General features: G+C 43.1%; 1 protein-coding gene across 1 annotated transcript in view; it reads left to right on the forward strand.

Annotated features, from left to right (window-relative positions):
• FLT1 (fms related receptor tyrosine kinase 1) overlaps nucleotides 1-22,543 on the forward strand; it is a 105,906-nt gene that overhangs the window by 33,268 nt on the left and 50,095 nt on the right. The window contains exon 12 of the mRNA XM_086616237.1: nucleotides 13,753-13,867. Within this exon, the coding sequence (XP_086472363.1) occupies nucleotides 13,753-13,867 (115 nt within the window). The remainder of the gene's footprint in view (nucleotides 1-13,752; nucleotides 13,868-22,543) is intronic.

A 22,543-nucleotide genomic window follows, 5' to 3' on the forward strand; every position in this document is an offset into this window, starting at 1 on the left:
AAAAAAAAAAAAAGCTGTAAAATTGCCTAACGAATGTGACTTTTTGGAATGTGGAGAGACCAACGTAATTAAAATTCTCTGTTCTTTATTCTGTTGAAATTGCTTTGCTCAAACCAACTCTATTGCCATTAAATAACCTCTTGTTAGTTAGCTATCTAACTAGACAGGTAGACGGAAAGATTCTCTTTTGATGTTCACCCCAGCAAGGAGACATAGAATAGTCAGAAAAACTGCCTGGGGCAAAGTAATATTTTTGGTTTTTTTTTTTTAAAGCTTAGGCAGAGCTAGTAAATTCAGAGATGGCAGGCAAAAGACAGTAGAAGATGCAATGAGAGTTAAAATAAATGCAATCAGAAAAAAATTAAGATTATCATAGAATCAATGGTTAGGTTTGGAAGGGACCACAAAGATCATCTAGTTCCAACCCCCTGCCATGGGCTGGGAAACCCTCCACTACACCAGTTTGTGTCCATAACACCACACAACTTGGTTTCATCTGCAAACTTGCTGAGGGTTCACTGGATCCTGCTGTCCATGTCACCAACAAAGATGTTAAATAGTACTGGCCCCAGTACTGACCCTTGAGGAACACCAGACATTACTGGTCTCCACTTGGACATTGAACCGTTGACCACAACTCTTCGAGTGCGACCATCCAGCCAATTCCTTATCCACCAAGTGGTCCATCCATCAAAACCATGTCTTTCCAGTTTAGAGACAAGAATGTCGTACGGGACAGTATCAAATGCTTTGGATAAGTCCAGGTAGACGATGTCAGTTGCTCTTCCCCTATCCATCAATGCTGTAACCTCATTGTAGAAGGCCACCAAATTAGTCAGGCAGGATTTGCCGTTCGTGAAGCCATGTTGGCTGTCACCAATCATCTCGTTATTCTCTATGTGCCTTAGCATAGTTGCCAGGAGGATCTGCTCCATGATCTTGCAGGGCACAGAGGTGAGACTGACTGGCCTATAGTTCCCTGGATCTTCTTTTTTTCCCTTTTTAAAAATGGGGACTATGTTTCCCCTTTTCCAGTCATTGGGAACTTCACCAGATTGCCACGACTTCTGAAATATGATGGATAGTGGCTTAGCAACTTCATCTGCCAGTTCCCTCAGGACCCGCGGGTGCACCTCATCGGGTCCCATGGACTTGTCCACCTTCAGGTTCTTTAGATGGTCTCAAACCTGATCTTCTCCTACAGTGGGCGGTTCTTCATTCTCCCAGTCCCTGCCTTTGCCTTCTGTGACTTGGGCTGTGCAGCTGGAGCTCTTGCCAGTGAAGACTGAGGCAAAGTCATTGAGAACCTCAGCCTTCTCCATATCCTGGGTAGCCAGGTCTCCCGTTTCCTTCCGGAGAGGGCTCTCATTTTCCCTAGATCTCTTTTTATCACTGACATATCTATAGAAGTTTTTCTTGTTGCCCTTGATGTCCCTGGCCAGATTTAACTCTATCAGGGCTTTAGCTTTCCTAACCTTATCACTGGTTGCTCGGACAATTAGTCTTTCTTAAATGACTGAGAAACTTCTTTTTCAGTGCTACCTTACTCCAGCTTAATCTGCTGCTCTGTAGCAGATGGCAGAATGTATGATCCCAAACTGGGCAGGCCCCAGTTGCTCAGTGGATATAGCAGAAGCCTGCCTGTGGGACACTTGTCCTGCAGTGTCCATCATCCTCCTTGGCCTCTTCCTTACCACTCTGGAGTTGTTACAGAATCATAGAATCATGGAATGGTTAGGGTTGGAAGGGACCTCAAAGATCATCTAGTTCCAACCCCCCTGCCAGGGACAGGGACGCCCCCCATTACAACAGATTGCCCAAAGCCTCATCCAGTCTGGCCTTGAACACTGTCAGGGATGGGGCATCCACAACTTCTCTGGGCAACCTGTTCTAGTGCCTCACCACCCTCTGAATGAAAAATTTCTTCCTTAGATCTAATCTAAATCTACCTTCTTTCTGGCCCTGTTTTTACCCAGGTTGGGTTGTCAGCAGATGTGTGCAGAGAGGCAGCCAGCCGCAGGGCTTGCTGAGGGTCTCTCAAGTCAGCCAGGCTGGCTCTACCTAAAACTCATCAGTTCTGAGGCTGCAGAACGAGCATCTGCATGCTGGGAATGTGCTTGATGCTAAGTTTCTTGACTTGAATGTCTTCAGCAGATTTGTGTTTATCTTAAGCTGGTCTGGCAGAGATTGCCAAGAAAGCCACGTGGGGTATTGATATTGCCCAGTGGAAGCACTGGTTTCCTCAGCGGTTTTGCAGTGTCATTTGGGGGCTGTTTCTCTCTCCGAACGTTTCCATGTGGGCAGTGCAAGAGAGACCTTCATTGTACTCTGCCCAAGGTTTGCCTGACTGGTGTTCCAGCTCTCTGATCTCCTCGCCGCCTTCCTCTCTCCTTGAGCTATCAGTTTTGTTTAGGCTCAAACTGAATATCAGATTATTATTTTACAACCCTGCCATCACATCAGCCTGCGTTTTTTTGGCTTTTGCTTTTTTTTTTTTTTCTTTGAGTATGTGTGCATCAGGGAGAGAGAAACATGATGGTATTGTGGAGATGCCTACAAAAACAAAGTAATTGGAAAAGCTGGTACCTGATTCTCTGCCCCCTAGTCTGTAGTGTTAGGGTATGAACTCTTATTGGTGGGATTGAGAATGAAGGGGCTGAATACATGAAGTTGAGGACAAAAATGGGCAGCAGGAACCAGGGGCTGTGCAGCAATGCCTAAGCTGGTACTGCTGCCAAAGAGCCAGTCTCCGGAAACCACAACACTTGTAACACTCTGATGTGAGTCTGTGCTCCTCAGTTTAGCACAGAGTGATGAGAAAGGAATATTATCTCCCTTTGAGGCTTGTCTGCAGTGTGAAGGTAGGGTCACGTGAATGATTTTCTACAGAAATAGCACTCTAGCACTGCACAGGGAGGAAGAGGAGTGTGTCGTGGATCTCAGCGAGGCAAAAACTGGAGGTTTTCCTTGAAACTTCTGAGAGAGATGTAAAACGCCTGAAACTACCACAATGAAAGTGTATGGCCAGACTCCCACCAGCTTCAGTGAAAGAGGAGGCAGGCCATGTGTGCATAGCAGTCTAATTGCATTTCTGCGTTGTTTATGTCAGTGTATTAATAAGGGATTGAAAGGCAGAATCATTAGGATGTGCTCGGATAGATTATCAGGGGAAATCAGATTTGGAACATCAGTGAGGTATGTAAAATGAACAAGTAAAGAACAAATGTTAATTGTACTTAATTAGAAATGTACTGAACCACCCAAATTTAATTGTTGGATGTCTGCAAACAGTGATGCCCATTAGTTTGTCCACAGCGACTGTTTTTGTTCCTCATGCCACCTTCTATTCTCGGGAAGGGGAAGTCTGAGTCCTTAGAGCTGGTAAAAGTAGGTCAGATGCCATTAATAAACAGGTAGTTCAAAAATGCCTTTGTTTAATTTGACATGTGGCCAGATCCTCAGCTCTAAATTCACACTGGCTGAGGATCTGGCTGGTGGCCTTCGTGCCTTCCACTCTCTATTACAAGAAAATCCTCTTACAGTGGTCTAATAATGCAAAGGTACTTAAAATGAGTACATGAAAAAATATGCTAGCTATTCCCTTATTTTTCTATGATTGGGGAAATAGATTAGTGTAGATAAAAATCAGACCCTGTGTTCTCCACATATCTTTCAAATAATGCAGAGGAACAGACACGAGCATACATTGTGGCAGCATAGACTTGTGGAGAATCTGAAGCCAAAGGAAAGAGAAGTGAAATGGCATGTGGTCTGCTTCAGCCTGAACAAGCAATGTGCTGAAGCATCGCGTTCTGCTCTTCTACTGTGAGCCAAAAGTCAATCCTCTGAAAACAGCTAGTAGGACTGTATCCTTGTCCTCCGTCAGTATTTCGGAATTTTTGAAATATTTTTGTAAATATTTTACTTACCAAATGTCATATGATTCAGACCCGGCATATACATAGGGATAAATAAGCTCGACAAATACATGCTATACACTGAGGATAGTTTGCCCCAGTCTGTCCTCAGGGCAACGCAGCGAATGCACTGATTAATTTATTCTGCAAGCTGTAAATGGTTTCACTATGGGTCTTACCCAAACCAGAAGCTTAAGCTTTCAAATTTCAGTATTGCTAGTTTTCAGATGACTTTTAATCAAAGTTTTCCAAGTCTATTTCCAAAATGTTTTAACCCAAAACGCGTTATGTTGTCCAAGTAATTTTTCAATTGATCATGGATAAAACTTTAAATAGAAACACCGAGATGATCAGGAGTGATCTGCTCAGTATCACACTTTTAACTCTTGCTCTCTTATCTTTTTTTCACTTGCTGTTCCTTGTTTTTTTCCCAGTTTCTTTTTTCCTCTTGTTGCCTTCACAGGGTGGTCTCTTGGCTTTACTAGGGACAGTCTGACACCCAGCCTTAAGGAAGAACAGAGAAGGGTCATGCAGGCTGTTGGATGTTATTGCTTGGTCTTTTCCTCGTTGTGGCCCAGCCCATAGAAACGAAAGTGTGTGGCAGGCTGTACGTGGGGACTGCACATGGTGAGCGAGACTCTGCACGCTGGCCATGTCCGAGCCAGTGGGACGTCCCAGCCCGTAGCCAGAAACCTGCCTCCGCGCTAGCAGGGGCTCTTGGCCAAAGGAAGGCACCAGGTCAAACTCTGTGTGTGCTCAGGAGTGATTATGAAGGGAGTACTATTACTGGACCAAGTACACCTTTTACAAAAATATACAAACTTTAGTTAGCATCCTTTTTCCTTTTACGTGTATGCCTTTCAAAAGCCTTTGCAGAAGGCTTTGAACAGACACGGCATATGAGGTAAGATCATGCTCAGAAAAAATATTCGGTTAAAAAATAGAAAACAGAGGTTAAGAAGGAACAGCCAGTTCTTGCAGTGTAGGAAGGCGAGCGGTGAAGTTTTTCAGGAGCTGATGCTGGGGTCTGCACTTGTCAACATGTTCAGAAATAACCTGGAAAAGGTGGCAAGGAGGTGACAGAGTTTGCTGTTGATACTAAGTTATTCAGATTTGTAAGGATGAGGGCTGATTGCGAAGAAACGCAGAACTGTATGAATCTGGGTGTCTGAGTGATAAAGCGACAGATGAAATTCACTGAAGAAAAAGTGCACAATGCACATAGGAAAAAACAATTTGACAGTCACATGTAAAACGTAAATGTATAAAGGCTGTGCGTGTAAAAAGGCTGTTGGCTGATCATTACCACCAAAAAGAGATCTGAGCGGTGTGATACATGGGCTTGTGAAACCAATCACAATCAGGAGCAGCTCAAAAAGCAAATCAAGTGTTAGGAATTACCAGGAAAGAAATAAAGAACAAAATAGAGAACATCATGAGAAGTTCTTATAAATCCATAAATATCCAACATCTTTTATACTATGAGCATTTCTGATCCTTTCATCTCAAAGGATGCAGCCAAACTGGGGTGCACACCAGGAGGGGCAACAAAAAAGATCAGAAGAGTTTCAGGGAATGAGACAAATGTGTGAGGGACGAATGAGGAGGGAGGATAGGGCTCTGCTGCCCAAAGAAGAGGTGACTTGAGGGGCTACACGATAGAGATCAACAGACTTGTGAAGGACACAGGTGTCTGTGGGTCAGTTGTGGATGCCTTTTCCAGTTCAGGAAATAGGGGCCATTAAATGAAGCCAGGAGGAGTGCAATTCAGAACAGAGAAAGGCGATGGCTCTTCATGCAGTTGGGTAGCAGATCTGTGAAACTCCTTGCCAGAGGATTTTGGCGGTTTTAAAAGTTTGCACAAAGTCTTGGAAAAGAATTCCACTGAAGTGTAGAGACAGCCTCCGTTGCGGGAAGCTCTTGAGCTGATAATAATTGGTGACTGGGGGAGTATTAGGAGGAAGTATCTGAAGTAAGTCCTGCTCTTACTCATCTCCAGCCATCTGCATGTAGTCATTGTTGAGACAGGATATGGGTTAGATGGATCCTTGGTCTTATATCCACGTCTGGTCAGTATTTTCTCTTCCTGTTTTCCCTCTAATCAACTCCCCTCTCTCCTTAAAAATGTTTCCCTCCATTCTTTCTCATCCTTTCCTTGTTTTCTGCCTGCACTTCCAGTCCCTTGCTCCAGTAAGACCAGAGTCGCTCTCAGACCCCTACTTGCAGCGAAGCTGAAAACAAACCATCTTGAAAAACACAACCTCAATGCAGCAATAGCTCTTTCTTCTCCTCCGCTGATTGTTGGAAAATAGAAATGGTGTTAGTTGTGCTTTCAGCTTGTCAGCAAGATGGGGAGTATTAAGGTCTGCGTAAATAGATTAGTAAAGAGTCACTCCTTTCTAGAGCCAAGAGGACCCAGTCAGGACAGCAAAGAAAAGGAAGAGAATTTCAGTATTATGAGGAAGGCAGGCATTAGGGATACCTGGATCTTGAAAGGTTATACGACAAGGTTATGCCTAGAATTTGAGTGAGCTGTTAGGAATGATGCGTGCATGAAATATAACTTTATACTGGAAGGGCCTGAACAATATCTTAGGCTTTATATAGAGGGAACTTATTTGGAAATAGAAGAAACAGAGAGTAAGAGTGGACATTGTATGTAGAGGTTTCACGGTCTTTCTCTTTAGGTTTGCTCAACCAAATCAGAAAACACCTCTTCCTTTCAGCATAACACAGACTATTAAAATCAAATAATTTTTCCCAGCAAGAAGTTCTAGGTGCTTGTGAAAACCTCATGCTCTGAGTGATAATTCTATAGTTCCAGCCAATATTCAGCTCCTCTGTGGAGGACATGGTGGTCTTAGATAGAGAAAGTGGTGGCTGAGTCACCGTGACCACATGGGAGATGAGAACGATTACAGCCTTGCAAAGGAGAGAAAAGAGGCGGACAAGAAGGAAGGAAGGAAGGACTGGCTGAAATATGATGGTATTCTGTGTCCGTGAAGAATGCTAAGCAGTGTGAAGCAGGAAACTGAGGGTCAAGAAACAAAATACAATTATCTGATAAGAAACTCAAGGTGATAAATTTTTCAGGTCACCTCAGGATACTCAAACACCTAAAAAATTACTTTCAAAGGGAAAGGTTCACTAATGGCCAGGGTTCTCAAGTACTAGCAAAGAAGTTAGAAAGCAAAATGTGTTTTTTGATGACCCTCATCCTCAGTCACGTGCATGTTTTGTTGTGAATAGCTGGTGTTGCAGGGCGCTCAGATGTGCAGACATAGAACTGTTGTTTTTTTTTTTCATGTTGAAATGTGAATGTGGGCTGATGAAGGGTTGAAAGGTGGGACACCTTAGACTGCTGTTGATCTTTTTCCTTGTTTTGAGATAATTCAGATCAATCAGCTTTCTGTGGTAACGTACTGGAGTAGTTCAGTGCCAGCCATGATGTTCAGAAAGGATGACTGGATGACTGTGAAAGGGAAACACTATCCATTTGTCTGGTTGTATGCAGATAATAGCAGGAAAGGCAGTGCACAGCTGTCATATGTTTTCTTTTTTCATTGAGACATGGTGATAGGCAACAAGACCATGAATGCCATACACCCTACTGTTTACAAAGATGCTTGCCAGGAGGATGAGGCATTTAGGACACTGGAGATCTCCCCTAGAGAATGTGCTTTCCCTCTAAGCATCCCCTTCAACGAGGATGCAGAGCATCCTACAAACCAGAAAACAACTCAAACCCTGCTCTGGAAACTGTGCAGTGCACCAGGGTCCCAACCCAGCCTAATGCATTGAGACCACCCTGCAGCTTGACAGTTAATAACTTCTCAGCACAGCTAATAGTGTCCTTGGCCAAAAGTTGCTCCTTCTCTGGAGACAGAGGTTGAGGAGTGGCGATGGACAGTTGCAGCTCTCTGGGAGTCATGAAGTGAGATGAGCTGATGATATCTCATCTGTTTGTGGTGGGCAAGCATTGATACTGCAGTGGGCAGCAGTAGAGACCAGTGACAGTGAGAGCAGAAAGGCAAAGGGCTGAAGAATAAGACATGCAGAGGAGGAACCTGCACCACTCTCACCAGGACTGCTTGTTTGGCATTCCTTGCTAAGCTCATAAATCAATATAAATAAACTACAATATATGATGTAAACTGTATCCAGCTCCTACTATTTGTAGAAAATTCCCTCCTAGCCCCACGAACCCACATACTCTGTGTGAGTGTGTGTATCAGGGAAGGTGTTTGGGATGAACTCCCAGCTGGCTGCAGCTTTGCCACTGAATGCTGTGGGACCAGCATTTCAACCTCTAACTGACTATTATTGACCTAGAGCAGGAATGCTTGGACCATAGCTCCTTAATAGACAATAGTGTTACAGCCAAAGCTTGTGGAGCATGCTGGCTGGAGACCAGCACACGTTCTCCTCCTCCACCCCCATTAAGCACGTTTCACAACCTGTACATGCTCCCTGCTACTATTTTCCCTCTCTGTTTCCTGCCTCAAATCAACTCAATATTCCCCAGGACACGTGGCTACACCAGCAATGCACTACCAATTGCACAGTGTTGAATGCTGAGGCGTGGAGCAGGGGAGGCCCATGTCATTCAGATTTTTTTTTTATAACTTCCAAGTGGAAAACAGTCCCTATATGTTCTTTACAATTCCAGGAATTTCCAAAGTTCCTGTCTTAAGGTTAGTGTCGTCACCACCGCCTCTTGAAAGACATGAGTCAGCCCAACTTGAATTTGTAGTAACATTGCCCCGATGCTGCTAGGAATTGATTGTTGCCCTAAAGAAAGGGTAGATGCTGAGAAAAATATTGTGCCTGCTGTTAATCACTCTCAAAAATGGTCACCATTGGTAACAGGATGTCTTCCTCTTGCTCCTAACACTGGTGCGATTGCCAAATACTACCTCAGTAAACAAGAGTGTGATTGAGGCTGCCAGTGCCTTTGCCAAGAGGAATGTTTAGAGAATTGAGTGGGATGTTACAGGAGGGAAAGATTGCAGTGGCCTCTGGCGTCACACAGGAGAGTTTGGGAGGGAGGAGCGGAGAAGATGGCAAGACAGAAGACAAGTATTTTTCCAACTGATATGGGGGTCAAGGCTCTTCCGCTGGTATTTGCCACTGTACTACTTGAACTGCAAATTGCAGAGCTGTCTTCAGGATGGGGAAGAAGACGTGTCTGGACACAAGCTGGATCTAGAGCTTACATTTAGGACTGTCTATCATACAGAGAGTCAAATCTGTCCTGTGAGTAAGTAGACAAATCCTTTACCTCAGCTCCCGCGATCCGTTATAAATTGCTGGGGTGATAACAAAACCACTTTTCTTCTGAGATGAGTAGTCTCATAGGCAGGACTTTAGATTGGAGCCGGTTTGTAGTTTGATTTCGGTGAAATATATCAAGATGACATGAAGTACACTCTTACCCTGGAAACTTTTCCCCTTCAATAGTTATAAATATACCACGCTATTGTGCTTGGCATGCTATATGCTAATAGAGGTGAGGGCTCTGAAACTCATTAGGAAAGGGAGCGGGCTGCGGAGCAGAGTGAGGACAGTGTGAAGCTAAGGTTGATAACCATGGCCTTGTCCAGAATAGGCCATGGGAGTTTTCTTATCTTACTTTGGCAGGAGGTGCTGCTAGCTTCCTGTGCGAAATCAGGAGCATATGCTGCTTTCCTCTTGTTGTTTGGCTTCCTCCGCTACACAAGACGGTTCCCAGCACTGCGATTATCTTTGCATCTTCAAACATGGCACACTCTGCTTCCTCAAGGGCTTGATGTATTCTTGAGAAGCAGGCTGGCTCCCCTCCCCCAGGCCACTTCTCTAGGGCCCCCGCCGGTGCCAGCTCTGCACATCACAGACCTTTTATACAGCTGAACTTACTTGTGGTTGCATAAACCTCGCCCCAGCCCTTCCAAAGAAGTGTAAATTCCCAAAGCCGAGGGTGGTGAGCAGGTCTGCTCGCCCTGCGCTGCTGGCAGCCGGGCAGGCAGCGTGTGCTGCCGGCTTCCTCCGGCCCCCAGTGATAGCACAGCCACTCTCACCCCTCCTTCCCTCTGCCCTGGGCTTCTCTTGAAACCCACAGGAGAATTTACGGCTTCTGTTTTTACAAAGGAATAACCCATTTCTCAGGCTCTCGACACAATAGCCGAAGAGTGCCTGCGCATGCGGGGGGATGTGTGCGTGCACACAGGCACATGGAAAAAACTACTTCGGGGGTGAGAAACGTGATTGCTCTGCTTCTCCCAGTGCTCTACTAAGACAACAGAATCCAATTAGCTTGCTCTGAGATTGCATAATGTTTGTAAACATACATTTGTGCACACACCCCCTTAGCATTTATTATACGGGATCTCTACGCGTACGTGGTTGCACCCGTAAAGTAACGGGAAAGGCTCTGCAGAGAAACAGGTGTAAGAAGTGCTTAGAAATGTGCTGGCAGATATTAGCTTGTTTATCAATCTCTGCGCACATTGTGTGCTTTTTCATTAACCTGGCGATAACCCTGCTGTAAGCTTTCCTGAAGATGCAGAGCAATGAGGCTCATCCCACAGCAAAACATTTCAGGAATTCGTGTGCTCCGGAGATAACAGGAGTAAGATTCAGATATCCAATATTCAGTGGGATTTCCCTGCAAACACAGGCAGTTCTTGCTACAAATAGGATACCCTTGCTATTTTACTGAGTGGAGAGTTTGAAGTAACTTGTAATTTCTTTATGAAGCATAAAAATATGTAGCCGGTGTTATCTGAGGACACACGCAATGAAATAGCAATTGAATTAATGGGAAGATGATTGTGTATTTTGGTCTCAGCCAGAGTAAATTTTCATATTTTCATTCTTCTCTCTTTCTTTCCAAGCATCTGTGCTTAACACAAACATTTGGTTTGATGACTACATCTATGTTTGTCGAAGCATTTTCTCTTCTGTTACAAAATGCCTGTTGTAATAATAAGCTGAGGTCAGAGTAGGAGGCAGGACTCTTCATTACTCCCATTTGTCCCTTCTCCATCTCTACCTGATGCTGCTGGCTTAAACAGTGGCTTCAGGTGGCACCGCTGGCAGCAGCAAGATGAAGGATGACCGAGCACTCACCCGAGGAACCAGCTCAGGAGACTAGATGTGGCTCATGTTGTCTGTCCCTAAGCCGTGTCAGTGTATTTGAGGTTAAAGTGAGAGTATTTGGCAGCTGAGGAAAGCAAGCATCTGGTTCACCATCCAAAGGGATGAATCTGAGTCTTGTCCTAGACTTTGCCTGGCAGCTGCGCTGCAACTGATTTGCGAACGTTTGCCAATCCAGCCGAGCGTGCAGCCGAAGTGGCGCGTACGACAGTACTCACATCTCCCGCTGCCTACCGTGGGCTGTTGGATAACGTCTTCTTAGCTTGATTTTTTATTAAAACCATGGAAAAAAGCTATTAAGTGTATTTGATTTTCTACTATAATTGCATTAATGTTGTAATTGGCAGTTTGAACATATATGGTATATGAAGACGGTAGAGTTCACTTATATGCCTCCAGGGCTAATATTTCATCTAGTGTTTTACATGTGTTTTTCTTGTTATGGTGATGTTATTGTAATTATGATGGTCGTTTGTATTATGGTATTAATGAGTAATCAGCACCCCATTGTGCTAAGCATCAACAAAGACCTAACACTGTCCTCATCCCTAAGACATTGCAACCTAAATATATACAGTCTTTTTCAAGGAATCATGAGGAAGAGCATACTAATAACTAAGCCTGGAGGCTCCAGAGCTGCAAGAAAGGAGATTGGAGATGCCTTTCAGGGATGCACAAGCAGTTTCTGAATACGCATTGTACCCTCTTTCTGTCCTTTACCAGAGTATGTGTCTCAACAAGGTCTTTTATAGTAAAGAACATGAATTTCCAACATTGTAACAAAAAAACCATAAACTCGTTCTGTGAGGAAAGAAAAAAAAAAGTTTAAAATTGCTTTTTAGTATGGATGAAATGAGATTTTGGGCTCTCTGTCTTCCTGCACGGAAATTGCCCAAATATCCAGTCACAAGGACGCGCCTTTCATACTGCCTGTTTGTGTGCCTACAGCACTGGCATAATTAAATAAGTTCTGATACCTGCTATGGCATGGAAATGTTATCAGCCTACCAACATTATCATGTCTTCTGTGCTCTAATCTTGTTACAAACCCAGACTTCTTAAAGCATTAAATGTGCAAAGTAAATGGCATCTACCTTTCTGAACAATTTTTAACCTTTTTTTTTTCCCTATCAGAATGCATCCACTGTCTTAATGCAGCTGTCTGTCTTCCACCTGGCCTCAATAATCATGTATTGGAAGCTGGCTTTTAAACCAGAGTCTGGAAGAAATGGTTGGCTAGATAGGGCTTTCTTGCATTGCTATTGCTCCTTGTCATTTCTCCATGCATGAATGACGATGGCCTGCTCTTGTTTTTTAGCTTTTTCAGCTCATTGAGCCGCTCAATGCCTATTAAGAAATTTGGGCAGACAATTATATATCTGTGCTAACGATTACAGCTCAAGTTAGTTTACGTATCATCATTTCTTTAAGCTGTATTATCTGTTAGGACACTGGCCCTTTTGACGCAAATCTGCGCAATTAAACACAAGTGCGTAAAGTTAGTGTACCACTGATATTATAAACAACACAAAGTTTGAGCAAGCTGCTCAGTTAGCTGAAGGGAAAGGAACCTCATTCTTTGGTCAGGATTGCATCACAGGCCATTATCCAGTCACGGGACTTTAAAGGCCATTTCTCCAAACAACCGATATACATGTCAGAACTATTTGATTACAGACGCTACAGTCGTTTTCTTTCAAATTCATGGAAGATCAAAGGAACATACCATATTTGAAAGAGCTTGACCCTGCTGAAGGGTTAAGCTCTACTGTTGAAGCTGGAATTGAACAAGCAACAAGTAAATGTTGGATGAAAAGCAAAACTAGATACCTTCAAAGAAGAATAGGGACAGACAGCATTTAAGAAGCATTCCGATGTGTTTATTTCCATGTGTACCAAATTAGGTTTTGGGAAACAAGTTAGCTCTACCATGACCACACCTGAATGTTCTGATTACAAGCCAATTTGTTGCGTAAGGCAAAAATATTTTTTCCCTGAGATTTCTATTAATTAACATGACTTTGATTTTTTTTTTTTCAGTTTAAACGAACGTTTAAATCCCTTTGGCAATTAGGTATAGTTTTGTTTAACTTTGTCTTGCTGTTTTGCAGGGTTATGGTTATTTTTACTGTGTGTCTTGTAATCATTGAGCCACAATATTGATATTTTGCCATTTTGTAAACTGAACTAAAAAAAAACAACATTCAGAAATGAGAACTTGCATCATTTTTCATGCTGACAAAAAGAACCTGCACATATTGCATCCAATACATTATGGAATGGATCTTGAAACAAATATAACTTGTCTTGAATTTAAGGCTGAAAATAATAAGAACTCATGTTTGAAGCCAAGCCTGAACCATGACAACGACTGAAAACAGGAGAATTGGGAATGGGATATTGGTCTTGCACAGCTCTATAATTAGGTTCAGATTGTAAATTCTGACCTCACAGGCACAGTGGGTTAAATGTTAACACTGACTCTAGAGAGCGAATAATCAAGGAGGGGCTGTGGAAGTGGATCCAATCATCAGGCTTCAAAAGTCAAGATTTTTTGAAAAGTAACTGTACTTGCCTGGTCATCACAGAACCTGCAGTTTCCCTGGCTGATCACTGTTTCCAGAAGAATTGTTTTGTCTTATGTGTTGAATGTTTCAGTCTATCACCAAATCAATAAAACTTCATTTTTTATTGTCTTCAGGCATGGCTTTTGTGCTTATACTGAAGGATCTTTCATCCTGAAATCTGGCAGCAATGTAGGAAACAGAATCCAGAGCATCACTGAGCGAACAGCTGTAATAGAGGGCAAAAATAAGGTATGATTCATTCTGAGGAGCAGATAAGCTTTCTGTGTGACAGCATGTGTTGAAAAGGCACTGTAAGATGCTACCAAGGTTACTGTAAAGGAGCCATTATTTTTATTTTGTTTAGACTTGAAGAGCTGCATGCATGCAAATAATTTCTATGCTTGGTGTTTATCTGCTGAGACATAAATGTATACTTATTCCTGTATGCAGTCATATTAAGGTAAGTGACATGCCAGGAGAGCATATCCATGGGATTCACCATATCTATTTTCTTAAAGCTGGTCTGTAGTATCTTGGGACACCTCAGGAGCACAGGGGCAGAGTTCCAGGCCATCTTTGCTTCATTTTGTGGCATTGCACAATTTCCTGTTGTTTTTCCTATGAGAATTAAACAATTTACTCTCATTAGAGAGTTTATTAACAGATGTGGTCCTAGATTATTAGATGACCAGGTCTTTTCTTGCAATAAAAAATTTAAAGGGCCAAATGAATCCGAACTACAGAAGCAAAGAGAGATCTCAGTCAGAGATAGCATGGTGGGATTCATCCCGACTACATTAACTGTCTGCATGTTAAATGTCTAGTCTAAGTCAGACATCCTGTTATGGGCTGCCTGAGAGATGCAGGAACTTCTGAAGGACGAGTAGACTTGTCATGTGTTGGTGTCTAACATGGTAGAGGAAGCCAATGAGACTAACTTGCCAAGGGCCATGGAGGATTCTCTGTCAGTTAAAACCTTTAAATCAAGATGTTTTCTTAAAGAATGCCCTAGATTAACTGCACTTCCCTGGGTTGAACATGAGACTGACTTGGCATCGTTGGGTAGCCTGTGCTATGGAGGAGCTCGGGCAAAGATGCAGAACGCCATGCCACTGTCAGCATCTGATTTCACAGACTAGTTTAATTTGTGGTAATAACAGATGAAGAGATTATAAATTTTAAAGCCTGCCTTCTTCTAGGACTGTCATTTCTAAGGACACTGAAATGCTTCTTGTTATTCTAAGGGCAGCAGGGATATAGGTCTCCTTTCCTTGATGGCTGTCTTCAGTCTTCTGAATATGAAAATGGATATAAAAATGGTAATTACTCTCATGTTAGGGCCCTTTCACACACCACAGAATAAATAGAGCTTTGTGTGTAGCCAAGAATCAGGCCCGGAACTACATTTTCTCCTGCTCTTGTATTATTTAGAAAGTATCACAGGTGTTGGTGGCACTGTTCCAGCGCATGGGAACAGGCTGGATCTCAGTGAGGCATTTGCTCTATTTAGATGGCCACCTTAAAGGTCAAGGCAAAGGTAGGAGCAAACAGCTTCCTAGGGGAGACTATCATAGGAAAGCATATGAAAAATGAAACATAAGGAGGGATTTGAAGGAGGAAAGGGAAATAATTTCAAGCACAGGAAGACACAGTCTATTCCAAAGGGGGAATGATGATCAAAAGTTGACGAGAACCAGTTATTTTCCAGAAGGCATCTAGCCATGCTGTGAGTGAAGACCTACCTTCTCACAGGGTGCAGAAGGAGCTGTCTAACAACCAGACCTCATTCTCCTGTGTGCCATGCATTTTGGAGACAGCGGAGGAGGAGTGGCTGAAATGTCAAAGCAACTTCCAGTCAACAGCAAAGAAATTCCTCCCTGGAGGAAGATACTAATAATGGGTCCTTGCGGCAGAACTGCAGGTTTTGTTTGAAGTCTTTGGCAAACAGCCCTTTTAAAAAATGTGCCCAGAAATGAACCAAGGAATGGTCTCTGCATGTGTTACATGAAAAGTTTTGCAGTGAAACTTAGCAATTCTCCTTGGTATTGCTTGTTCTCAGGCTGTTTAGTTCAGCTAAGAAAGGTCTACCTTGCATTGCTTTATTCCTCCTGGTCCCTATGGGGAAGGGGGTGTTTAGTGAAACAATCTCTTTGCTCAGCTTTCCCCCAGCTTTTGTAAGGTTTCTTAATTTCTGCTGCTCTTCATAGATTTTTGATCACAGCTGGATTGCTATTGTAAATAGAAAATGCTTTCTAAGCCTGGGTTCCTCAGCCAAGCTGTGAGCTGCATGATTTGTGCACACACAGCTGCTTTAGAGCATCCAGGATTATATTATTTTTTTTTTCCACAGGAGTCTATAGCTTTTCACTCTTTGCAGTCCAAGAATTATTCTTGCTCTCTCAGAGCAAACTCAAAGGGACACAGTCCAGACAAAACCCTTCCTCATCTGCTGGGATATTGTAAGACTGTTAATAGCACTGAGCTCACTGAATGCAGCACGTCATCACAAGTGTCTGGCTCTGATGGACTGCTACTGTGAGCAGTTCTGCTACTTCAAGCAGCTATGAACAGCTCTCTGAGGCACTTCCACATCAATGGAGTCCTGCTATCTAAACAGTGTCTACCCCACTTCCACATCCAAGCATAGCAAGCATGGTAAAAACAATCCCAAAGCTCAATGGAAACAACAAAGACGTAGGAGACAAAGCAGTAGGAAATGGATGAAGAGACTCAAAAAGTTGCACATTTGGGTTAGCATGAAAGGAGAAATGAGAGTGACCACAGGATGGGATTATTGTAGTCAAGGGAAGAGATGAGCAAGGAATGGTCAAAAGGGTTTCTTTTTTTTAGCAATCAAGGTAGCTGTTTTCACCTTGCTCAAAGACATTGTGCCAGTTCCACCTGTTTCCTGTATGTGCAACATCTGAGTTCCTCCAGTTTGGCTTTTCGCTGTGGTAGGTTGATTGGTTGTTTGTTTGTCTGTGGTTATCAAGGTAGCCACAAGTATATTTTCAAAGTTAGAAAAACCTCAAACCCTGTGTCAGTACCGTTAAAGTAACGCAGGAAGCCTGTGCTACGTTATTCTTCTGGTGTCAGAGAAACCGTGACAACAGCAGTGTTTTAGTAACATTTCCGTTGAAGCCTCTCTGAACGGACATTGAGAAACTTGACTGGTATAATGGAAGAACTTTGTAACATAAGCCATAATACTTAATCATAAGACAACTCTTTAAGTGATTTGATTCCCCCACCCAGTTTTCATTCTCATTTTGTTGGGCATTTCGGTGACTTGCTACAAAGCTGGGCTATTCTTAGGCTTATCACATAAACGGGTCACAGACACTCTCCTCTCATTCAGCTGCTAAAAATCATCACTTCTCAGTGTTCCCAGATAAAGCTAACTGCTATGTATAACTCAGGGCTAATGCTGATTATTATTATTATTCTTAACATGATCATCATTCATTAAAATGTCATCATTCTATGATCATTCATTAAAATGTCAACATCTTAATGACCTGTGCTAATGAGGTACAAGGAGCTAATGTATTCATTGGTATCCGTGCATACATATGAGTGTATGTTCTCTCCTGTGTGTGCAGACACACACTGGTTTATCAACAGCTTTGAAAAAAGGAGTCAGTACTCCTTGTACAGGGGTACAAGGGACAGGAGAGGTGGACAAAGATCCCAGGCACAAAGAATGCACAGAAGAGCGCTAAGAAGGTGAGTTCAGATGAGAGAGAGTAGAAGGTGTTGGCGAAGAAGAAAGGATGATAAATCCAAGGAAAGGAGACAGTAGACAGGAGAGCAATTGAGTACAGGGAAAAGTTGGAGGGAGTGAGACAAAAACCAGAAGTTTTACAGAAATAACCTGCTAGAGCCACATGCTTGAGAACTTGAAAGGGAACAGAAGGTCCCTGACTGCTCCATCCCTCTGCTCCTAGCAAATGCTGGGGTCCCACTGACAGTAAGGGATACCATGAAAGCTGGGTCTTTTACACAGTGCATGCCTCAGGAACTGTGTATAAAGAATAGTAATGCATGAAGTTGTGGTTTATTGTTTATATGTCTATGTAGAGATAGATAGATAGATAGATAGATAGATAGATAGATAGATAGATAGATAGATAGATACATATATACATACATACATACATACATAGGTATGTCCTTGTTTTCCACTGCATAAATACTTATTGATACAAGTCTTCAGTGATTCCTTCCCTTGTGAGTGACAAAGCCACTTGAATTCAGGGAAAATGGAAAGTAATGACCCTTTAACAAGATTCTGCAAGACCAAAGCTACGCTAGCTCTTGTCTGTCTCTGGTTTGGCTGGCAATGATGGGTCAACCTGGCATGTGCTGACTGTGGGTAGTACTAAAAACTGTGATCGTCCAACATAAAGGTAGAGTGCAAGACAGTCAGAAGAGTCAATTCTTCTTGGACATGACCAGTAAGGTGTGACCACGCAAAATAGGAGGGATCTATCTCTCCTGCATCTTCTATGCCAAACCCTGAACCTCTAGCTGTCTTCCATGTCCCCTCATTATGAACGAGAAGAGGAAGCACCGTTGTGTCTGTTCTCAGTCTCTACACAGGCCAGCTATCTGGCCAGTACATCTCTGCTGATTGGCCATCTGGAACCCAAAGCAGAAGAGAAAGCTGTTTAGCTCACTACACCACCACTCATTTTGATCTTCCTCCTCTACTCAACAGCTGCTTTTCATGAAATGCATGAGATCTTATGAGCTTGGAGTTGTCTGTCAATTTTGGTTGCAATTGGGCAATGGACTGAAGGCGTGGGGGAGTAGAGGATACTGGCAGACAGATGGACAGTGTGATCTTCCTAGGAAGCCAAGCTAAAGATAGCAGTGGGAGTGTAGCTTGCCTCTCTTTCAACACATTCTAACTTCTCCTGGGGCCTTCATGAGTGCTACTAGAATCGCTGTCAACACTTTAAAGCAGATTGCTGGGAGGTGCCAGCTGAGCCAAGCCCTCGGTGAGATTAAAACCGGCAGAACTTGGCACCTGCCTCTGCCGAGCTGCCACTCCTTCCGGCTCCTGAAATCGATCCCATCCTTCGGTGCGCGAGGGAAGTGTGAACTGAGCACTGCCTCGCTCTACCTACAGCCCGGGGAGGAGGGCAGGGGGTGCCCATGGAAGAGCTGTCTGGAGCGTGATCTGCTCGTGAGTCAGCCGGCTATGTTCAGTCTCGTGGCCTGTTCGGGCTAGACAACATGGGATGGCGAGGGAAACCGCAACTCTGCTTGCTGACAGCAGCGACTTGCCTGTCTGACCCAAGGGGGAAGGGGGATGCTCCCTTGCATGTGATCGTGTCCTGCTATTGAAGATATTTTGGTGTTCCTTCTGTGGCAGTCCTGAAAGTGAGGCGTGTTGTCCAGATGTCGTGCACTGATGCTCCTTGCCAACACGTGAAGCATGCAGATCATGTGTCTTTGGCCTAAGCAGAACAAGGCAACGGTGTGCTGCCAATGTTTCAACACGGGTATTCCTAAATAATATTCCTTTAGCCAAAGATAAATCCAAAGGGGTGAGGAGAGCATATTTTCATTTATTTTCCATTTTTTTTAACAAACAGGTTTTCTAAAAAGCATAACTAGGAGGGAATCAACAATATTTGTCAGACTTGCACTAACCTGATCAATGTCGAAAGGATTTTGGTTTTTAAATGTATGGGCTTTTTTAGAGAAGTTAGCACAGCAGCCTCTGGATGGAGCATGTTTATGCCTATGTCTGCAGAGGCCTTCAAGGAGTCAGGGAAGAGTCTAGTTACCAACCATTTTCTGAAACCTCTTCTTTCCTCTCTGCTTCAGCTGGAGCAGTGGGAATCCTCTATCTAAGCTACTTTGAGACAAGAGAAATTCAAGCAGACCCTCCGAGGGAAAGACCAGCCCACCTTGGCTCCAACCACAACAATCACGCCAATTGCTTTGCACTCTCTTTCCCCTCGCAGTCTTTTCCTCATCAGTTTCCACCACAAACAAACCTGTAATTTCCTCTTCTATCTCTCAGGATTTCTGCTCAATGACTCTTTTATCTGCAAGCAGAAGCAGCAGCAGCAAAATGTGATTTACTTCCCTAGCCCCAGGCTCTGAGATGAGCCTGTAGCGTAGTGCTTCAGCTGAGATGATGTGTGCAGAAAGGAGGACTAAATGATCAAAGCTTTGGTGGTAGATGAGGGCTGTGTACAGATGATGCTCAAGATGCCAAGCATGCCAGGAAGGATTGGCCCTGTTCTGTCTGATCATGGCAACTGGATTCAGACTTTCTCTGTACGACGTGGATGCAAATGCAGGGCCTGAAACTCTCTGCTGTGAAGCCAGATGATGACAAGGGTGTGCGAATTTTTTCTCTTGCTCCTTTTGCAGCAATGGCTGTATAGAGGAACCACACAGCACAAACTCATCTCATACAGCCATAATCGCTCAATAAACAGCAACATGCCAGGCTTAGTTTTGTACACACTGTTGCTCTGGTGGGTTTTGGCTGGCATCCACAATGCAGAAAACAGGCTGCACCACTGGAGGGCTCACAAACTATTTAAAGAGATGTTATCCTTATGACTAATTTATAAGCTAAAAGATTTATGCAGAGACATATTGTCCTTAAAATACTCGGTTCTGTTGCAAAGTCAGTCTTGCTTTTGCCTAGACATTATGGCTTTCTCTGCCTTAGTCAAGTAAACATACCAATGACGGCTCTCTGGCACTGAGGCCTGTGTTCATAACATTTATCTCCTTTGCCCTCCAAAAGATGTTGGTTACATGGAAGTTGCCTGTTGGGAGTGATCCTCGGCCTGTGCTAGAGGAGTATTTGGGACAGCGCAAGTTGATCAAACCCAAAACAATGCTGGGGAAAAGTGTTCAGTTTAAGTCACTGAATTTCAGTGCAAACAAATGTTCTCTAGGGTCAATTATTATGCAAAAAAAGGCATAATCTGTAACCACCCCAGTGAGTAACTACAGTCATACTGCTTAACTGTAACTGTATGTGCCATCCTCAGTGTAATGAAAGTAATAATCACATCATAGTGGCCTGGAGCAGTAAAACTCAGATAGGCTGCACAATTTTCCATTAAAAACTAATACCTGATAATGTCAGGACAAAATACAGTTTGATGCTACAAAAAAACTTTCCAAACCATTGGGCTAATCGTAGGAGGAATAGCTGAGAGTAATTTTTCAGGCTCAGAAATGCTCCGGTTCTGGATGTAGTAGGATAAAGACAGGTGCCCCAGAGTCAGAGAGTAAGAACTTTGTTCTCCATCACTGTGTATTTTAGGTCACTGTTGCTACCTGGGTAAAGTTGCTATGAGGTAATACCAACTAACACGAAAAAAGGCTAATTTCGTGTTGGAAAGTCTGGGATGGCAGAAGCAGTGTTTAACCACACACATTAGGCCTCTGGCAGATGTTATGGGACTTCCTTCTATTCTTAGTGTTGATAAAACAGCTGCAGGAATGCTGCCACTGGGCCCTGTGTCCACACTTTACTAAATTATGTTTAAAGACTGGAAGGAATTCAAAGAGAATGACAAAATATAGACAGGACTGGAGCGGCGCCTTATAATTAGGAATTCGTAGAGGTCAGCCTACTGAATTTAGCAAAACAGGATGATATTCTTTAAGGGCTGTAATTATCTATCTGGTATTACTGAGCCTCTTTCATCTCTCAGAAGAACCAAAAAGGTAGGTTTGAAAAATTCTAGCTGGAAATGAGGTGTAGTTTGTCTGCAGACAGGTAGCCGACCATTGAGACAGTTTAACAGAGTAGGGGTGCTGTTAACATCACTTGTGGTCTTGAATTTGCCATAGGGCAGTTTTCTAAAACAAATAAGCCAAAATCAAACAACTTGACTCCACTGTGTTTGCTTGAGTAGTAGGAAAAGTAATAGACTCTTTCTACTAAAGAATGTTTTGGGAAACCAAAAGATCTGTATTATTTAGGTGTTCAAAAAGGAGTTTGGGCATAACCATGAAGTCTCTGAGTAGGAGACACAGAAGCTGTGCAAATGTTCAGCCAGTGTTTATATAGAAATGTAGATAACTGGTCCTTATTTATTACTGACTCACCCTCTTGTGCTTGTCTCTGGATTCCAGCAATCAGGCAGACTTAAAAGAACGTATTAACTGCACAAAAATTATTTTGAAGGTTTTTAAAAAAGCCAAAACGTTCCAAACAGGATTCCATGGCCACACAATTTCCTTTTGTCACTGTCCCAGCTCTGTGACTCCAGCCAACACGTGTCTAACAGAAGAAAAAAAAATGAGACAGAGAGACAGAAAATTAAGCTACTAAGTTGTACCTGAGAGCACATCCCACTGCTAAGTTCCACGTGCATGCCTCATGTCTCAGCTCTGTATCAGAATTACATCTCAGTTGTCTCTGCATAACTTTCTTCTTTCATTAGTGCCCAAGCCATTAGACCATGGCTTTCCATCACCATGAATGTGTAAGTCTTATTATTACAATGATTTTTGTTTTTCTAAAGGCACATGAGGTGCTGTTGGTCCCTGGCCTTCCAAGATCTCATCTTGCAAGTCATATCACTTTGTAAAAATATTTAGTGTGCTGAACCTCTTAAGATGGTGATAGAATACAATGTAAAGAAATCTAAAGTAGTATTATTTAATAATAGAAATGTTAAGACCAAGAAGAGGAAATATTCCAAAAGAAGACAAGTAAACATCTCTTTTGCCCCTGTCTTCTTTCACCTGACACTTACTTGAGAAAATGAAAGAGAAATCAAACGCATTTAGTGCCAAACGGAGCTTATTTTTTCCCTACATTATCCAAGTGCCTGAGGCATTCCTCACCTATTCCCTTTGCAGTCTGGCTGCCCTACAGCTGCTTATCTCCTCAGGTGAACTACGTTGTGTTGTGTTTCATGTTTTGTAGCT

Source organism: Tauraco erythrolophus, chromosome 1 (genome assembly GCF_009769465.1).
Source record: "Tauraco erythrolophus isolate bTauEry1 chromosome 1, bTauEry1.pri, whole genome shotgun sequence".
Taxonomy (NCBI): domain Eukaryota; kingdom Metazoa; phylum Chordata; class Aves; order Musophagiformes; family Musophagidae; genus Tauraco; species Tauraco erythrolophus.